The 19762-nt window shown below is 41.6% G+C and overlaps 1 protein-coding gene and 1 long non-coding RNA gene across 3 annotated transcripts in view; both read left to right on the forward strand.

Moving 5' to 3' along the window:
* ATXN10 (ataxin 10) overlaps positions 1–5261 on the forward strand; it is an 84413-nt gene extending 79152 nt beyond the window's left edge. The window contains exon 11 of the mRNA XM_063395295.1: positions 4959–5261. Coding sequence (XP_063251365.1) covers positions 4959–5146 — 188 coding nt within the window. The 3' untranslated portion in view covers positions 5147–5261. The remainder of the gene's footprint in view (positions 1–4958) is intronic.
* Positions 5262–10141: 4880 nt separating this feature from the next.
* Positions 10142–19762, forward strand: part of LOC134549587 (uncharacterized) — a 90928-nt gene continuing 81307 nt past the window's right edge. For both annotated transcript variants that reach the window (XR_010080140.1, XR_010080141.1), the window contains exon 1: positions 10142–11167. This is a non-coding gene — a long non-coding RNA (uncharacterized LOC134549587). The remainder of the gene's footprint in view (positions 11168–19762) is intronic.

Consider the following 19762-nt stretch of genomic DNA (forward strand, 5'->3'; position numbering starts at 1 on the left):
CCAGCAGAGGGGTGAGGAAGGGACATTCCCAGCTCATATACTGCCCATTTCTAGCTTTTAAACCCAGAATGTGGTGAATAGGTGATAAGAACAGCTGTGGAATAAATGAAAATAAAAGCAACTGAAATATTCTAGACTTTTTTTCCCCCTATCTTCTAGGAAATGATCCTAGAACGTCCTAGAAATGATCCTTCTAGGATGAATTCCTGGTTTTCATCCCAGGATGAAAACATCCCAGCTGTTTTCTGGTGCTGGTAATTCAATGCCAAGTATAAACAGAGTCTGAAGCATTACTTCTAAAATATATATTAGCTTCTTCTGAAAAGGAGTAAATAAGATAAAATATTTAATTCATTACATTTTCTGTTACTTTTTTGGTAATGTCTTAGTCACAGGTAGAAGTCACATAAAAATAAAGAGGAGTTGTAAGGAATTGCTCTGATCTTACACAGCTTCTAGAACTTCATTAAACTTCTGAAACCTCAGACAGAAAGAAGGTTGTAGAGCTTTGTGAGCAGTTTGGCTGATGGTGAGGGGCCCAAGTCCTGACTGCCTGCCACGAGTGTCCATCACAGCTCTGAGCTGTGACAATCAGCTGTGGTAGGTGTCTAGAGAACTCTTTTAGTGGTGGGAGGAATTATCTTCAAGGTGCTGTGAAACAAAAGTGCTTGAAAGGACTGAAAGACTGCAAAGAAAAGTGGTTTATGTCTGCTCAGTGTGGTCCAGTCAGGTGTGCAGTGGAAGTGGCTCTAAGTGATGTTTCAGTATTTCATTCCAGTCTGCAGATGTTCTGGTGATAATTGGATTACTTGCTGAAGGCCAGAAAGAAATATAATTATTGTACAATACAAATACTGTATTTTCATATACCTCTGTTTTTTAGTCCTACAGACATGTTCCAGAATAGCTCTTAGAAAATTTGGGTGGCCTTAAGAAATGGATTACATAAACCGCCCATTTGATGAGGGTTCCAACCTGTGAGTGCTGGCTTTCTTAGTAAGGTTTTGTATCTCTTCCTGTATTTGATTAGAATGTAGTGGCTATTTAAATAATAAAAAATTTTATTTAAATGAGGTAATGGGATTGGGAAAAGAATACCCTCTTTTTCACATAAGACCTAATTACTTGTAAGGAAGAAAGTTCCTAAATAATAATTTAGTTATGGAAAACTGACTGTAGTGCAGGAAACAGTCTAATTAAGAAAAAAAGGCCCTACACTATGTAATAAATCAAACTCTCCACTAAGAATGTTATATGAGATCCTTCAGTATTAATAACTATGAAGGGAACTTAGGAAAACAGATGTACCTATTTCATTCTCATCATCCCTTCAGTATCCTGTATTAGTTAATGATAATAATTAACTTCTAAAACTTGCCTTTTTCAGGCAACATATAACATACTTCCAAGATTGCATTGCCTTGTATCTACCTCATCAGCTTCCAACCTCATTCATAATTTTTTCTGTTCTCCGTCATCCATAGAATCCAAATTGCTTTATAGAACAATTCATTGGGGTCCTGGTGGCTGCAGTGGGCTTGCCAATAATGTTTAATTCCAACTGGACTAAGAATGAGAAGGTGGAATGCTCTCCCTGAGAGATGATGAGAAGGTGGAACGCTCTCCCTGAAAGATGGTCTGCATGTCCCCCTCTGCAGCAGTGCTGGTTAGCGGCTCCTGGCAGGACATGGTTGTATTTTCACACCCCATTAAGCTTACAAACCAGTCACTGTGCTCTGCATTGACTGCAGCCACCTCTTGGAGCAGAATCCAAGTGAAAGGAACTGGGAGAATTGTGAGAAGTTCCCTCTGCAGTCAGTGGCAAAACTTACACAGGGTTTAGGGGCATAGATTTTCATGGCTTCCAGATAGTAACATTTTTCATCCTTAAAGGACAGTTTTCTCCACCTTTTTTCCTTTCTCTTTGTGTTCCCCTCTCCCTGACTATTAAAGTCACAACCCAGAGGACGATTTTAAATTTTAATTTGTGGAATGAAGATGTTACTTAAGTATGGAAGAAGGACAAGTTGATTCAGTTTTGTTATTTAGATATGTCAAAATAGCATAGGCATCCCAAAGCACACAGTACTGAAGGATTTTGGAAAAGTGTTGCTATAAATGCACAGAAATGTTTGTTTTCAGTCCCTAAGCACAGATAGTCTAGTGATGAGGCATCTGCAAAATAAAATCAATAGTTTTCTTCCTTTTGTATGCCCTCTTCCCTGTGACAGAATATCCTAATCTTCACTTGCCTCTAATATTAATTTATTTGAGAATGTAATAGACGCAGTTGGAAAAATGTAGACGAGTCTGTGCAATCAGATCTGCTGTATTGCTTCTCCTTGGTGCAGTTTCACAACAAACAGGCTCACGCTCGTATTTGCAGTAACTATGGCAACTTTAGAAGCTCTCTTTCTAAAGCTGAGCATACAATAAAGTGTAGGTAGGATTAGAGACTCTCGAATATGTTTAATTTTCTCTCTGTGTCTCTGTCTTTGGAGAGGAGCAAGAGGGTAATGTGAGTATTAGCTGGGGACTGGCTTTAATCTCCACAGACACTCAAGTCTGCCAGGGTCTGCTCCCAGCTGTCCAAAGGCCTCATCCTTCCCCGGCATGTGAACAAGGGCATCATGAATATTCATGGCTGTGGTCACAATGGAAAACCTACGCACAGAAAGGGGTTTCTGAAGGAGTGAAAATGTTATTGAAACCATTTTGCAGCTTCAGCTACAGTAGTCAGTAATGATAAATGCCACAATGGTGATAGAGTTCATAAGATAATAGGGATGTCTCAGATATTATGTAAGCATGAATGGATCTGGTAATAGGAAAAGAGCATTTGCCATGGGGTTTAGCAGCAGGCTTGTATTGAAGGACATAAAGACTATAGTAGCAGGATCATTCCCAAGGCTGATACACATAAAAGTTTTGAGAGGACATTTTTGGTCTGTGTGGCACTTTGTGTGATTGAGAACTGTCACTCTCTGAAAATTGCTGTTAATATTACAGAAAATACGCTTTTATGCTAGTGCCATATTTTATGCAGAAGCTGTATCTTAGGAACACAAGAAAAGTCTGCTTCTCACCCCAGGAGCTGAGCCAGGGAGGGTGGGAGGATGTTTTTCACAGTCCACTGGGAGAACTTGATGTTACTTTCTTGGTGCTTGTGACATGCCCTAAATCAGACCTGGAAAAGACCTGCTGGGTGTCAGCCTTGGTTTATCTGCATTCATCAGCTTGCAGGCTTTGCTGGTCTGAAATCTATTCTCACCATTGGTGCTAATGACTGACAGTCTGCTCATATATGATTTTATAACTTTGGCATCTTACTGATTTATATACTCAAATGTAATCTTCAGTCCAAATACCAGTTTTATGTAACTTAAATGTAGCTTGGCACTTTTTACTTAATTCTAGTAGTGATGCACTGACAGAATAGAATATATTAATATTCTCTGTTGTTTTCACCTGCTAAGGGCTTTGATGTGATGCATAATTTGTTTAGGTCTTAATTTTTCTCCTCTGTCATTACCTCACACTGGAATTTTTTTGAATGAAGAAGGTGTGCAGCATGCTTCCTGACAAATTTTCAAGAGGTCTATCAGGAAATTAAAAAAAGCTCCATAGTAGTTAACACTTTATTATTTTTTATTTCCAATTCTGGACTTCTTGAATTTGAAAATAAATATAAACTGCTACAGAAAGGCTGTTTTACTGACACATGCCAGTGCAGGGCTATTCTCTTCTCTTTGTGTCCAAGCTACTCTTCATCTAAACCCTTCTCTCTCTGTTGATGTTGTGTAAGATTAAGTCCAGTCCTCTCTTCTGTTGTTTTGTCTGAAGTTCCCCTCTGTCTGAGTTTTCCCCTCCTGTCACCCCCTGGCAAATGCCCACAGGAACATTTATCTCTGTGCTTAGATGCTCCCCAACCCAAAAGACGTCAAGGAGATGAGTAAATTATGCATATTCTTCTACTGGATGTGAAGCTACATGTAGTAAATAATTGGTGCCCTGCAGGCAAACCACTCATGTGATTCAGAAAGGCTTGGCTCCTGTGTGGGTAACTTGGGAAAGATTATATCATAACTTTTCAGCTGCAGAATTGGGACCAACATCTCTGACACTTCATAAAATGAACACTCCAGTTCGCTTGGAAGATGCCTGGCTGATAATCCTGGGAATTTAAATCCTTTGTCTACATCCCTGACATGCGCCTCAATCCTGGCCTCAAGGGACCACCTTGGGAGGTGAATGAGTTGCAGCTTGTGCCCATTTAAACATCAGCAGGAGCTCCCTGCCAGTGATCATAGTGTCTGGTCTCCTGGCAAGTGTCTAAAAGCACCCAGGCATAAAGGACTGAGTTTAGGTAATATTAGAAGTCAAAGAAGTTTAAGTATCTCTGACATTATTTGTGCTATTTTCAGATATTAACCGGGATAAGTTGTCTTTTTCTACATGTCTTCAACTTTTGCAGTGAGAATAATAGTCATCTTTCCTGTACATGCTGTACAGCTTATTTTGTTTGCCAGTGCTTGGACATGTAGTGTTGAAGTGTTCAGATCATAAACAACTGACTTATTTTTTATTTAAACTTGCTAGGAAGTTCATGGAAACATTTCATTGATTGTAATTTTGGTTTAAAACAGTATCTCCTTTTAATTCGTGTTCATTTGGTTGGATTTTTTTGTTTGCTTGGGGTTTTTTTGACTGAATATAAACCTTAGTAAATTTACCTGAAGTTTAAGGGCATGCCTCTTTTAAAACTAAATTGCCTCTTGTGCAAGTATTTGCAGGTTCAGTGTTAGCGCTTGGTAAATGTCTTACTTTCTCAAACCCTTGATTTCCACTAGCTTTCTGAGTTTAAGGGATTGGGGAGTGCTGGGGGAGGTGGATGCAGTAATAAAATAAACAATGTTTCATCTTTAAATAAATAAATGATCCTTAACTCTGCCCCGCAGTCGTGAGCCAGTGGGCGGTTTACGCGATCCGGAACCTCACTGAGCACAACGAGCGGAACCAGGCGCTGATCGCGCGGCTGGAGCACAAGGGGCTGGCAGACAGCTCTGCCCTCGAGAGGATGGGCTTGGAGATACAGCAGCGAGATGACAAGTTAATGCTGCGGTCAGTCAGGAAAAAGCCCTCCTGAGCAGAAATATTAGCCGTAGTTAAATCACTAAAAGGGTGTTTCTCCTGTAAAATACTTCCCCTTGCTCAGCAACCAATTTTTTCCATTTTAGTGCCAGCCTGTTGAAAATGTTGTGTTTGTTCTCAGGAAAACTGCCGGATGATGCTTCTGCCTCCCTTTGCTGTAAACAAAAGGTCACCTGTGTGTTTTCTGTGTACCTGGGTAAATCAGCTTGTGAAAAAAGGTCCTTCTTGTCGGTTGGTTGGAATTTCATTGCTTCTTTTTTCATCAGTAGAAGAATGTCATACTTGCAGTATCGACTTGTTATAATTTCCTTTTCTGTACCTGGAGATAATTATCGTTAAAATTCTACACAAAATTAGCTCCTTTGCAGGCTGCCTTCTCCATGTAAAAGATCTGTGCTGAGTCGGGGCTAAACAAGCAAAGTTACTAATCTTTAATCATGGGATCTAAATATCTCTATTTATATAAGCATCAAGGGAATGTTGGATGTACTTAAATATTTACTGAATTAAACACAATGTGCCTTTTGTCTATTTAAATTATTAGTAAACTGTCTTTTCTACCTTGATACCTATCAGTCTTCATGACAAGTATATTAAAACCAAAGCTGAAGCTGTTGTGGCAACAGATGCTGCATTCCTTTGCACTGGGGCATGTCTCTGTTTTGGAGACTTGGGTGTTTGTTTGAATTTTATTTGTTCCTTTGGAGGGTAAGTCAGCCCACTTTCCTTTTATTTTGCACTTCTCATGGGTTTTCTGAACTTTGGCAGACTGCTGAAGAGGTAGTTTCTCACTGTGATTAATTCTAGCAGTTTCTTTTCACCCCTCTGCCTTTCCAAAACATTGACAAAACTCATTTCCAGTTAATTAATTCAAGAGAGGCAGAAGAATAGAAGGCCCTGCCTCTTCATTTTGGGTACCCTCCTATATTGTTGTTGGACCCTGCCACTGTGGAATGTGGCATGAATGAGATGGGGGAGAAGGGGGGTGAAGCTGGGGGGCAGGGGGAGGAGGGCACAGTTAACTCTGTGTGTGCCATAGCTTTGCCCTGGAAGCCAAAAAATGCAAACCTCCCTGCACAAGCGAAACAGGAATTACAGCTTAATATTGCTGGTACTTGTCATGGAATTATCTTCAGCCATGTCTAACTCAGAGGTCTCAGAAAAATTAACATGTTCATGTTCTTGTTGACATTTAATCCCGTTCTTAAATAGAAGGGCAAGTTCATGTCCTTAAACTCCACATTACATATAACCTTCATCCGTGTGCATGAGCTTTTGCTCCTTCAATTGAATTTTTGATTTAAAAATGGAAAAAAGTACACATTGCTTTGAACTCTGAGAACCACGTCGTACTGCTTAAAAGGGATGGTGAGTAGAGCTGGACTGCTGAGGTTGTTTCAAGCTAACAGGAAGATGTTGATGTCTGCCATGCCAGCCTGGTGGGACTGTGGAATTGACCCGGAGGGATTTTAGACACCTGCTGGTTTTAAAGGCAAGGGTACAAAACTCCTGTCTACAGCTGTTTATTAAGTCTGATGTCTGAAAAGGGATAGTGGAATAGGAGCAAAGGCTCTAACTCTTACTGGTTTTAGTGACTTTTTACTTGAAAAATAAATGGGGGAGAAAAGTGTTCTTTGCTTTAGCAAAGAGTAAATATGAATATAAGCAAATTAATTTGTTTGCTTTTAAAAAATAACTTGGCAGGAATATTTTATTGGGTATTAAAAATTGTGTTGAAGTGCTGTTGTATACAGGTAGGTGCCTTTTGCTGACTGAATGGAAATGTGATTGTGGTTTTTCTTGAGCACAGGGTTTCTCAGTGATTTCCTTAAGCCTTAATTATTGTGTTTAGGCCAGAATTCATTTAGTGTTTTCATCACTGTCACATAAGATTTACAGCTGGGTTTGTAGGGGGTTTTGATCTTTATCTCCATAACACAATGGAAGATTCATACTTCTAGCACCTAAATGGGGAAAAAAAAAAGAATTCTGCTCTTAAAAAAAAGGACGAAAAGGGGGTATTTGGAAGGCTACATTCAACTTTAAAAGGAAAGACTTAAACTTTTGCTGACAAAGGAGCATCAAATATGACACTATCTGAAATAAAGTGAAGTTGTTCTTAATTTGGCAATTAGAAAAATACAGACACTTTTATTTTAGTGCCACTACTTAGGAAACTTATGTTAGATAATTTAACAAAGTGAAAAAAAAATTATTCTGAATAGAAAATGGACTTTCTGTGCTTTCTGTGTAAGGAAAAAAATGCAAAGAATTTCCTTTTATTTAGGGTGATAAAGAGTTAAAATCCTGTTCACAAAGCAAATCCAGAGAGAACTTTGGTTGTGGAAAAAGCAGTGGGAGTCCGTTTTTCTTTTTAAGCAATGGGGAATAGACAGGGTGGGGTTTTTTAACTTGATGGGTGTATATCCACCAATGGAATATGCACGAACCCATAAATATAAGCCAAATAATAACAAACACAAAAAAATAAAAAGAGTTTTGTGTGTTTCAGTAGATAATGGAGTAATAGTTGTGTTTTCTAAAAGGGGAACGTACGGCTTTCAAAGTGGAGAACATGCTGATTACTGTATTGTGAGTGGCTGGCTTTTGATTTTCCGGGATGGATTAATTCTCGGAAGACAACAGCTTCCCTGTCCTCCCCCAGTGGAGTCCTGGTCTCCAATAGACTCGTTTTATATGCTCAGGGATTAATACAGCACAGCAATCAGTCATAAAAAGCAAGCTTTAGTGAGTTTGTAAAGGGGCAGAACAGGCAAATCAAGTCTTGTGACCACCTTATTGCTTTCGAATGCTTTTGAACAATAGTGATCAGATTTTTTTGACTTTTTTTTTTTTTTTTTTAAGTTCCATTTGTAGTTAAAAGAGAGTAGGGAGTTGGTTTTTCATCGTAAGTGGAGAGATTCTGGAAGAGATTTCTGGCAAATTGTGAGAAATAATCTGAAATGTTTGCAAAGCTCTGAATATGCCTCTAGTAATTTCTTTTTGCTTGAAGTGCTTGTAAAATATGTTTTCAAATACAACCCAAAAAAAAAAAAGTCATCGTTTATGCCATTGTCACAACCTTTATTTAACAGTCAGTTTGTATTTTGAGGTTGGTGTGAGTGTTTGTGTAGTGAGAATCAAAGAAAAGTCCACTTGATTTGCAAATAAGAAAGTACTAAAAATGTGAGGCTCTACCCAAAATTAACCTCAGTGTTCATACCAACCCTGAGCTGTGTTGTTGAGTTGTATTGACTTTGAAATCCCTGTCTTCTTAGTGTAGACTTATTTGTATTAAATGGAGAGAGTTTATGAAGCAATGCAGAAGATGCATTTTAGGAAGAAATCCTTCCCTGTGAAGGTGGTCAGGCCCTGGCACAGGTTGCTCAGAGAAGCTGTGGCTGCCTCATCCCTGGAAATGTCCAAGGCCAGGTTGGATGGGGCTTGGAGCAACCTGGGATAGTGGGAGTTGTCCCTGCCCATGGCAGGGGGGACTTGGAACTGGATAACCTTTAAGGTCCCTTACAATGCAAACCATTCTGTGCTTCTGTGATTCCCTGGACTCTTCACTCCCTTCCTAAAATCCCGGTGTCCCCCGTACGCGGCGTGCGCCGCCGGCTCCTGCGGTGCTGTCCAGGGTCCTGACGGGCTGCCCCGCTCTGCCACAAACCGGGCCCTGTCGAGAGCTGCTTCCAGCCTCTTGCAGCTTGGCCAAGGCATAACCATCCCAGTGGAGGGGTTTCTAAACTTTGGGCTTAATGGGTTCCTCTAAAGGAAATTTCTCTTCCAGTAGATTCTAATAACATCCTGCAGTTTATGAGGATGCGAAATTGGCATTGATTTTTGAATAGGTCTTTAGTATCCCTAAAACAGGGTTTTTTTGGAAGCTTTAGCTATTCTCGATATAAATGAGGGCAGTGAATTGTCCACTGGCATAATGCAGCCACACTGTAAGCTCTGGAAAACTTAATTTATACACTGGAAGTAGAGACATGGGAGCTGAGCTACTAAATTTATGAATAGATGTTTCAGTCATGGATCCCGTGTCCGTACAGGACATTTCCCACAGTTGTTCCCCCGCTCTAGGGTGGTGCTGACAAAAGAAGGCAAGAACTAAGATTCTCAGAATTTCTCTCAGACCTGCCCGGTGGTGTTCATCTAACACAGAATTAGGAACTGCCTAGACTGGAGAAGGCAGAAGCAAATAAAAGTGGATCATGGGGTGAGAGAGGGAGGAGTTCACATCCCAGGGAGAACTCCTGGGAGATGGAAAACACATTTTCAGTCAAATGAGAGGATATTGTTTGCGTCTTCCCTCCTGCTGTCTGGACACTTGCAGTAATTTGCTGTCCAAAAAGTCTCTTTTTAGAAAGAGCCTTCCCTTTCTAGACTAAAATCAAAGAGCAGTCTTTTTTCACCCCAAATTTTATTTTGGACAGGATTGGCACTGTATTGCTTTTGATTTACTCATAGAATCGTGAAATCATTAAGGTTGGAAAAGAGCTCCAAGATTATCAAGTCCATATTGGAATCAAGGATACTCTGCAATTTTGCTCAGCATTTTCTGCAGCCTTATAGCTTACTCTAAAAGTAGTATATAATTCAGAGAACACCTAAATAATTAAAATATTTGAGTAGTAAAGAGAAAATATACAAACAAATAGAGAAATTTAGTTTTGCATGGATTTTTCAGGGAAAGGAGGACACAGCTGGAGGTAAAGACCAAGGGAAGCCCAGAGCATTTAAATTTAACCTATTTTTTGCTGCACGGCATCTCATCTCATCTCAGTTTAAAAGTGGAGCTGATGCTGCACCAATGATGACATGGAGATGTCACAGAAGTTCCTGAGCAAGACACACTGTGAGTTGCACTTGGTTTTCTTCAAATTTAAGATGTTTTCCATAACACATTTATGCTAAACTTTAAAGTTTCCTTTTGTTTTTTAGTACAAGTAAATGTTAATGTAGAAACATAATTGCACAAGTGTTTGATTTTTTTTCATTTTTTCATTCAGGAAGTATTTCACCCTGTTGTCCACTTGCAGAATTGTTACACAATGCCTTTAGTTCTGTAATAATTCAAGAGTTCTGACAATCTTCATGCTTTAGCATACGTTGACTGTCAATATTTGTTACAAGACAAACAGTCTAGTCAGTAATGTGTTTTTTGTGTGGTTGTTCTTAAAACATTTTCTTCTCCTAGAGTTTTGAAAATCTGATCAAAGTAAGCACAAAAGCTGTGTTGCCTAAGGGAAAAAGTCTCAATAAAGCTCTGAAGTGGTAGTGCATTAGTCGTTGAGAGGTACCTCACCATGGTAATGTTAACTCTAAAACATAAACAGAACAAATGGTGATGATGATCACTTCTACTGCAGACCTTGTTTTCAGAAATACATGTTTATGTAGTATTCCTAGCATAGTAATACGGAAAAAAATTAAGATAAATTAAATAATCCATACCAAGTCCTCAGTCTGGGTGGAGAGAGGGTTTTCAGCTGTTGTCCTGGGCAGTTTTGGTTTTGAAATTCTGTTTAGTGGAAGTTATTATAATCACAGAATGGTTTGCATTGGAAAAGATCTCTTAAGACCATTGAGTCCAACCATTCCCCCAGCAGTGCCAAGGCCACCACTAATCCATGTCTGCAAGTGCCACATCTGCATGGGAGTGAAGCCCCTCCAGGGATGGGGTAGAGAACAGGTATGCAAGCAGTAAGGAATGTTTCTGCATTGCCTCTGAATATTAAGTTTGGAAAGTTAGTTTTGAACTGCCTCTAACAAAAATTTTAGAAAACTGCTTTATTTTAGAAAACGAGGCACCGTGTTTGAAGACCATTAAAATAGCTTGTAATAAACTGTTGATACATTGGTGAACAAGCAATAAAGTTTTGATATATGAGAAAAGCAAGCAATAAACTTTTTGATACATCACGGGAACTTTACTTGGATACCAATAAGCAGCCAATGAACTTTAAGGGAGTGAAGATGGAGTTCTCCACGGACATGCTGTTGCTCTAAGGTAGGTATGAGATTGCCACTCTATAAGCAACTGCCCGACCTGCCTCAGTTTGCAAAATCTACCCAGTGTCAGAGTCTTTGCTGTCTGTGCTGTTCTTTGCTGTCCTGGCTGCTCCTGTGAGGCTGCTTGTGCCCCACCCTGCTGGTCCTGCTGCTGTGGCTCTGCTCTGCTGCTGACTCGCTGGAAGCTCTTGGAGGGACTTCACTGGGGATGATTTTTCCCATTGCACTCTGTGAGCCAGTGCTGGACTCACAGAGGTGGGAACCCCATTCCTGGGCTTCTTGTAATTGTTCTTGGCATTTCCCTACTTTGCTATTTTATCTCTTTCTTTCCTTCTTTATGGAAAAAAAAAAAAAAGGTGAATGATCGCTTTGGATTCCAACATTTAAGCTCATTTGGGTTTTAATCTTGTTTTCCACTATGCTGAGAACCTACTTCGTCTCTCCAACTTTAGACTTGGGCAAGACTCACCTGTCCTCACCTTAAGTGGATCAGAACCCATGGGAATTCCATCACTGCCCTGGGCAGCCTGTACCAGGGCTGGATGGCCCTTTCCAGGAGGAATTTTCCTAAGTAGTCACCCTAAACCTCCCTGGCACAGCTTGAGCTCAGTTTCTCATGTCCTGTCTCTTGTTATTCAGGAGAACAGACCAATCCCAATCTGGCTGCACCCTTCTGTCAGGGAGTTGGAGAGACCTCAGAAGGTCTCCCCTGAGTCTCCTCCAGGCTGAGCTGTCCCCAGCTCCCTCAGCCACTCCTGGTGTTCCAGCCCCTTCCCCTGCTCCGTTTCCTTCTCTGGACACACTCCAGCCCCTCAATGTCTTCCTTGCAGTGAGGGGCCCAGAACAGGCTCCCAGATTCACAGCGCCTCAGCAGGGCCAGCACAGTTAATGACTGCTTATAAAAATCCTATATAAGTCCTTATAAGTCCTATGTATGTCGCTTGTTTTAAATGTATTTAAACAACCTTGACTAGGAATCAGTTTAACCCTGAGCATTTGCATGTTCTGTGTTGGTGCTTTTCTCACAGAACAGGTTGTGGAAATAGTGTACATGGGCTTTTTTGATGAGGGGGAGCTCGGGAAGAGGACTCAGTTTGCTGCTTCAGATGACCTCTGCATTAATTGTGGAGGAAGTTATCTACACTTGCTACAGAACTATTCAGCTGTTAATGTTAAATGGAAGAATTAAAGTGGAGGAAGGGAAGAGCATGCTGGAAGCATATATAAGATTGGCTGAGTAAAAAAGATAATCCCTAGAAAAAGAGATCTAAACAGTTATAGAATCATAGAATGGTTTGGGTTGGAAGGGACTGTAGAACTCATCTCATTCCTCTCCCATGCCATGAGCAGGGACACCTTCACTAGACCAAATTGCTCCAAGCCCTGCTCAGCTTGGCCTTGGACACTTCCAGGGATGGGGCAGCACAGCTGCTCTGGGCAACCTGTGCCAGGGCTTGAACACCCTCACTGGGAAGAATTTCCTCCTAATCTAAGCCTGCTCTCTTTCAGTTTGAAGCCATTCCCCCTTGTCCATGTTCTTGTAAATAGTCTCTATCCATGCAACTCCAAGGTGACAGTGTCTTAAGAAAAAAAAAGTTGAAGCAAGCCTTGCAGATCAAGGCACTGTGGCAGGGGAGAAGTAGGTTTCTACTTCAGCAGTGATTTTAAAAGAGGAAAAAACCAAATTCCGAAATTGTTGACAAACCATTTACAAAACCACATTTTCCCAGACATGGGATGTAGAGTAGCTGGTATTTCTGTTCCTTACCCCCTTTACTCTGCACCATGCATTTCTTTTCTTATGCACATCACAGGCTGTGCTTACTTTTGATTAGAAGTGAGGCTGATTTACATAAACAAGGGGGAAGGGGGGAGGAAGGCAGTGTTACATGTGCAGCAAATGGGAAAAGATTGATAAGAAAATAATGGAAGAAAATGCCCAGCTATTTTCTTAGGGTAAAAAGCATCCTTAGTGGCTAATATCCATTAGGAGCATCACCCTTAATGTTGTCTTCTAAACTGTACCAACAGGCTTGAGCATATCATTTCTGCCCCTCACCAAAGGTAAAGTGAGTGCATAACACTGCAGCAAATCACCAAGGGGTCTTACTAATAGCATCATTAAAATTACAGCACATCCCTTGTCACTGTAAATGTCTGTGTGTCATCTAAGTGTTGGCTTCTCTTCTCCTTGCCTGGTAAACTCTTCCTTAGTGGAATTGTTTATTACTGCATTTGGACAGACCTTGGCACTTCCCATCAACTGTTCTCTGGCCAGCATTAAATTTTGTTTTAGAAACAGGTTTTTAGCCACATATTTTATAAAGTGGTGCAATTCCAGTCTTTGCCCCAAGCCCATGTTTGATGATACCAAGATGTGTCTGGAAGAGTTTCCTCCTCAGTTCTGTGTATTTCTCATTGCTAGGGCTTTTTTCTAAATTGCAGCCATCTGTTGTGAGTCTGCACTCCATGGGTTAAAGTTTATTTTTATATTAAGACAAGCTTTCATTATGTTTTCCCTCTTTCCCCATTTCTCCCACCCCCCTCCCAATCTGGAACTTTTGGCTTTCTAGTGAAGCTTTTATGGTGGCCACAAACAGGTGCGTGCTTTACAGAGGGTCTCATTCTGCAGCTCCCACTGGCATCCCTGGCCTCCTGAACTCCCTTTTGCTACCTCCTTCCCCCTCAATAATTTTTTATGAATGATAGCTTTTCAGCACCCTGGGAACAGCTTGTTGGGAAAAACACTCTTTGTGGGGTGCAGTCAAATCCTACACATTTCTCCAAGGGTTTTCTATGAAAGGACTGGTTCTGTGCTGCAGGTATGACGTACGTGTGGACTCCCCCCTCCCTGCTGGCTCCCCCACCTCCTGCTTCTCTGATTCACTGTGATAAATTTGCTTTTTAATAATGCTGGTAGACTCTCGCCACAGGTGCTTCTCAATTAAAATCCACTTTGTTTAAAAACTGAAGGCTTGTTTAACTGAGCCCCTGGGGAGAGTTGTCAGATCCCAGGATAGGTGACACAAATAGATTGGTGACCCTCTGGGGCTGCATTGAAAATACCATATCCTGGGGTACCAGAGGGCAGCGTCGCTCTGAAAACAAATCCGCGCGTTTGAGAAACCCCGGGTGGAATCCCTGGGACTTGGCGTTTTCAATGTGGGGCCTTTTTAATCCATCTTTTAGCATTTTGTTTTGTTCCTGCTACCCTTCTCACACCCCCTACCCCCCCAAGTACTTTCACCTTCTTTTCTAGTACTGATTTAGCTATTTAAAAAATACAAAAGTAAAAGGAACATTTATTTTTTTTTTCCCAAGAACAGTCTCTCTTTTGTATTCTAAAGATATTTGCAAGAAATTAATTGGAATGGCAAAGTAGAGTGTGGAAAAAATACTTGGAAAAAAAAGAAAAAAGCAACTTGAAAATGAATGACCATTTTCCTTTTTTCTTTTATTTTCTTTTTTAAAGAGAAAGGAAAATGTACTTTTGAGCGATCTGATCTTTTCCCTGCCTTCTTAGACGTGTATTTTTAGCATTTTGAACACATGTAATGTTCTCAGATATTGCTTACCAGAGCACTTTGAAATAACTACAGAGGGTGGATGGGATGACTCAGGGGACTGGTAATTGAATGCGGAGCCTTTTCACCTCGCCGTCCCCAGTTTGAATCAAACCCAAGTTGAGAGCGACCTCGTGGTTTCCCTCAGATGGGTGTTTAGTGGCCTGTCTGAAGTGAGTTGGTGGTCTCAGTCCAGCTCTTGGCAAGCAGCTGCCACATCACAGCAACCACGGCCGCAGTTAGCGCCAATTATCAGCCGGGCTGGCAGTGCCGGCAGCGAGGGCAGGGATGGAATTAGCATGTGCTGCTCCTGCTGTCAGAGGTGGTCCCTGCTGCTCTTGGAGCCCTTCAGCAGCAGCAGCAGCTGGGTTTGGTGCTGTCAGCCTCGTGGGATGTGTGTTTCTGCACTCCGGGGAGATGGCAGCTCGTCCTGCTCCCGAGTGCTGAGCCAGTCCCCGTGTGGGGTTGGGTTTGCTTTGCCCTGTGCAGGTTATCAGTCCCTGTGTTCAAGGGCAGCTCCATGCATGGGGATTGGACTTGCCCACACACCCTTTGTCAGTCGGATTTGTTCTCTGACATATCTGCTAAGCATGCCAAAAATGAGATTCTTCACATTTGTGAGTCCAGAGAAGGGAATGGAACTGAGGAAAGGGCCTGGAGTACCAGGAACAGCTGAGAGAGCTAGAGTGGCTCAGCCTGGAGAAAAGGAGGCTCAGGGGGGACCTTCTGGCTCTCCACTACTCCATGACAGGAGGGTGCATCCAGGGGGGTCAGGCTTTGCTCCAGGAAACAAGGGACAGGACAAAAGGAAATGGCCCCAAGTGCCAGGGGAGGTTCAGGCTGGACATCAGGAGGAATTTCTTTGCCAAAAGGATGGTCAGGCATTGGCAGAGACTGCCCAGGGAGTCCCCATCCCTGAGAGTGTCCAAGGAATGACTGGACGTGGCACTGGGTGCTCTGCTCTGGGTGACAAGATGGGAATCAGTCACAGGCTGGACTCAATGACCTTGGAGGTCTTTTCCAACCTGAATGGTTCTGAGTCTGTGATTTCAGTCCATTTGTTTGATAACAGTAGTCACACTTCTGGTAACTCTCAGCTCCCAAAGTTTCCATACCACCCCATTATTTTGCAATCCTCTTTCTGAAGTAGTTTTATATTTTATCTCTGAAGAAGTTTTCTTTTTTTTTTCTAAAGCTAAACTTAAATGTAGTAATTTTGAAAGTGTGAGGACAAAATAGATAATTCTTACCCTTTAAAATCTGTTATAGCTGAAAAAGATAAATATCTTGTATTTTGGGAGTTTTAGAGTATAACCCTCACAGAGATTCTGAATAGTGCTTTAATGGATTCCAAAGCCCACAGAGGATCTTTCTGCTAGCAGTAAGATTTTGGATTGATGCACAAATCTTATCTGTGGCATTCTCTTTGCAAAATCATGACAATTTTCACATGTAAAAGAAAAGATGAAGTAAATGTGGTTTACAGCATTTTAGGCTGTAAGACGGTTCTTTCTGAAAATGGGGAATTCATTTTTCGCACTCTAAATTTCATTCAAGGGAACAATAGTAACACAATTCTAATCAAAATACAATGAGTTTTCCCTCAAGTACTAAACTAAGTCCCTTAAAAACCCATTTTTGATTTTTTGCCCCTCTTAATGTTAACTGTGGTTTCTGTAAAAATAAACATTTCCTCAAGGTACTGGCAGACCAAGCTGAGATGCTGAAACTGAATGTAACAAGAGTGACCTTATGAGGATTTTTTACCTCTAATTGGAGACAAATGGCCGAAGTGAATAGCACCAATAGAAACAATGAAGATTTTTAAGCTTTTGATTCCTGGTATTGGTAAAACGGTAAGGAGGATTTGGTAAATTAGGAGATCTAGGTATTGCCTGTTGAGGAGGACAGGGATGCAACTTTTGGAATCTGTAGCTTAGGCTGGGGTAACATCCTGCTGCACACATCCAAGTAACTAGTTAGGTTGATTTCCTCATTTTTGGTCACTCACTGATGGATGATTTGGCCCAGCTTCACTGGGAGGGGATGGATTTGGGCTATCTTTGCAGAATATGGTTTCTTTTTATCCAGCAGGGAGATATAAGGAGGCAGGTGGGAGAGCATCTTTCTGGCTGGGAACAGCACTGTTGGAGATGAAGGGAAGCCTGGCTCAGGGCTTCCACCTGGCTTTTGAACGAGCTCAGGAAATCAGCTCCTGGAAGGGTCTACAAAGATAATCCCATGCTTTGTGTCTTGAGCAGTCCAGAAAAGAGGCAAAAATAATTACTGTTTGCAAGTTGACATTAGTGGGTAAATCGAAGAGGATGTTGTAGGTGATTTGCCTCAGTTGTGAAACAGATGTGTCCCTCACCGGGAGCTGGCGGTGGCAGAGTGTTCCCTCTTTAAGGCTCACGCTGGAAGGAGGACTGTGCACAGCACTGCCCTGAAAAACTTGTCTTGGAGCACGTGTTCATGGTGGAAGTGCTGTAAAGTCTGGAGGAGATGAAGTCTTCTAGATAACGATGGCTTTATGGAGGAGGCGACACTTGCTTCTCACCAAGGAGGGACATGGAAAAAACTGAAGTGGAAACAGTTGGCAAGGTCACTCTGTCTTGTCTCAAGAATGCCAGGAAGGAGGCCTCCAAACAAACCAAAGCCCTGGGAGTGAGGCTATCACTGTTCCTTCCTGCTCAAATCGAATTCTTGTTCAAGGCATTTCCAAATAAGGGTGAGGAACTGAGCACTGCAACCGCAAGATGACAGTGCAAGGCTGTTAAAACCAAGACTCCTTTTTCTTTCTACTTAAAATAATCCATGTCCAGCCAGGAATCAGAGTGCCTCTGTAACCTGCCATGCTCCCAAACAGGCTGACAGAAACATATACAAATCCTCCTGGAAAAATAAATGATGAGAAAAGCTTTAGCTGCAAATGCCAGAGTAAGAATGATTAGTGAGTTGCACTGTTGGCTCAATGTGATTTTAATCATGGGGTAGTTGTTCATCTCAAGGCTAAAAATGCCCCAACGTGTCTCTTGTGCGAGCTCAAGGCACATAGAAATCACATGGCAAACATTTGCATAATGGTAACAGTAGAAACAAACAAAAAAAAAGAGAACAAGGAGCAGAATTTCCTGGCTAGTATGAATTAGCCTGAAATCAGTGGAGCTTTACTAATCCATACTTTTGAAACCCTCCTCTTCAGCTTCCCAGTGTTACAGCAGCAGTGAGCCATGGAATAGTTGTTGAGATGCCTCACTGAAGTAAAAATCAAACCACTGTGCTACTGTGAGAAAGAAAGAAACAATTTTAAAGAAAGAACAATTTTAGCATGTAAGATTAGGGCAGTGCTGTCAGGGTGGGACCAGCCTGGAGTTTGCCAGTACTTGAGCCCACTTACACTTTGTATAAACTTCTAAATATTCAGGAAACCTTTCAGTGGTGTTTTGATTTCAAAAGCTATCTGGCAGCCCAAGTGTCCATACCCAACAATTAAACCAATAAATTCAGAGGCCGGTCTTTAAAGTTCAGAGCTTCAAATGCTCCCACTTGTGCATTATTCATGGGCTTGGTTTTCCCCTTTGATATCTCTCTATGGTGTGATCTATATAGCAGAAAAGAACCCACATCTGTCTGTTTACACCACCCTGGAAATTCCTGTGGGCAACCAAAAAAGTCAACCACAAGTAACTGCTGGGCTACCAACAAACATAGTATCTGGAGTGCCTCCACCCACCTGCCATCAGGCAGACTCTAAGTCTCATTCGAAGTGGGAAAAGTCAGATCAGGGTGGGAGGAAGAAGTGGAGGGAGGGCTAGGGGGAAAAAACTAGATTGAAAGACTAACCTGAAATTAGCAGAGTTATGATTTTTGCTTACTTTGTTTTTACATGGAGTAGGTTATGTGGGCCCTGAGCTGAGCAGCATGGCATGGCACAGTGGATGTCCTTCAGTCAGATCCTTTGACTCAGTGTGGTGTTGGGGACTGAACCCATTTGTGCTAAAAGGGGACAGGTTCTCTGAGCTGTGCCTTGAGGAAAGGTGAACAGAAAACACCATGTAAACCATTTGGAAAATTCATGAAAGATTCCAAATAGGGTGCCGGCAAAGGCTGTATATCTGTGTTTTGCTCGAGCCACTGGGGACTCTGGTCATTCTCACTTTAGCTGCAATTTCTCTTTACATTGTGTGGGTCTTACTGGAGAGAGTTACAATTTCCATTGGCTTGGAAAGCTTCCCAAAGCTTCCAGTGATGACTTCCATACCAAGGCTTTTGCTCACCCAGATATTTTCATGAACCTGAACCTAAAGCATTTGGGTAGTGTTCTCAAAATCAATGGAAGTAGTTACATGCTCAAAAGTAGGCATCCACAAAGTTGGATCTCATCCCATGACCCTTCAATTCTTAAGAAGTATGGAAAAGACTCTGGTTTATTAAGCTGATCCTACACGATGCAACTTGATTTGCAGTGTTCAGAGAGCTTAAATTGTTGTTTACCTCACACTAATATTCAATCACTTGGGTGTTTCACTTTCACTTGATTTAAGACTGAAAAAATAAAGCCATAGTGGAGATGGTATGAGGATTTCATTGTCCATAAATAGCTTTTCAGTCAGGTGTTACATCTATTTCTGAGGCTTTAATTCTTGATGAGGTAATTTCTCCCTGGTGCAGATCATCTCATGTGCTGGAGTGTACCACACTGATGTTGGCTTGCCTGCTTAGAAGTGTGTTAGTCTTACAGCTTTTATTTCCTGAATCTGGGGAGCAGATTTTCCCCTTCCAGTTGTGTTCAGTTTTCTGAAAAAGGGGTGCCTTTTTTGACTTGTCCCGACTTTCTCCCTGGTTCTGTTTATCCTTACTGCAGAAGATGGCCACGATTCCTCCATTTCGTGCAGATTAGAGGTAGTGCTAGGGTCCCTGGCAAGTTCCCAACACAGGTCTCAGATGACTTAAATGCTTCCCATGGGTACATTGACACATTATTGAGCAATTACATTCTCTTGTGGCAGTCATCTGTGGAGTAAGTAAAC

This window comes from Prinia subflava, chromosome 4, assembly GCF_021018805.1.
Source record: "Prinia subflava isolate CZ2003 ecotype Zambia chromosome 4, Cam_Psub_1.2, whole genome shotgun sequence".
NCBI classification, from domain to species: Eukaryota; Metazoa; Chordata; class Aves; order Passeriformes; family Cisticolidae; genus Prinia; species Prinia subflava.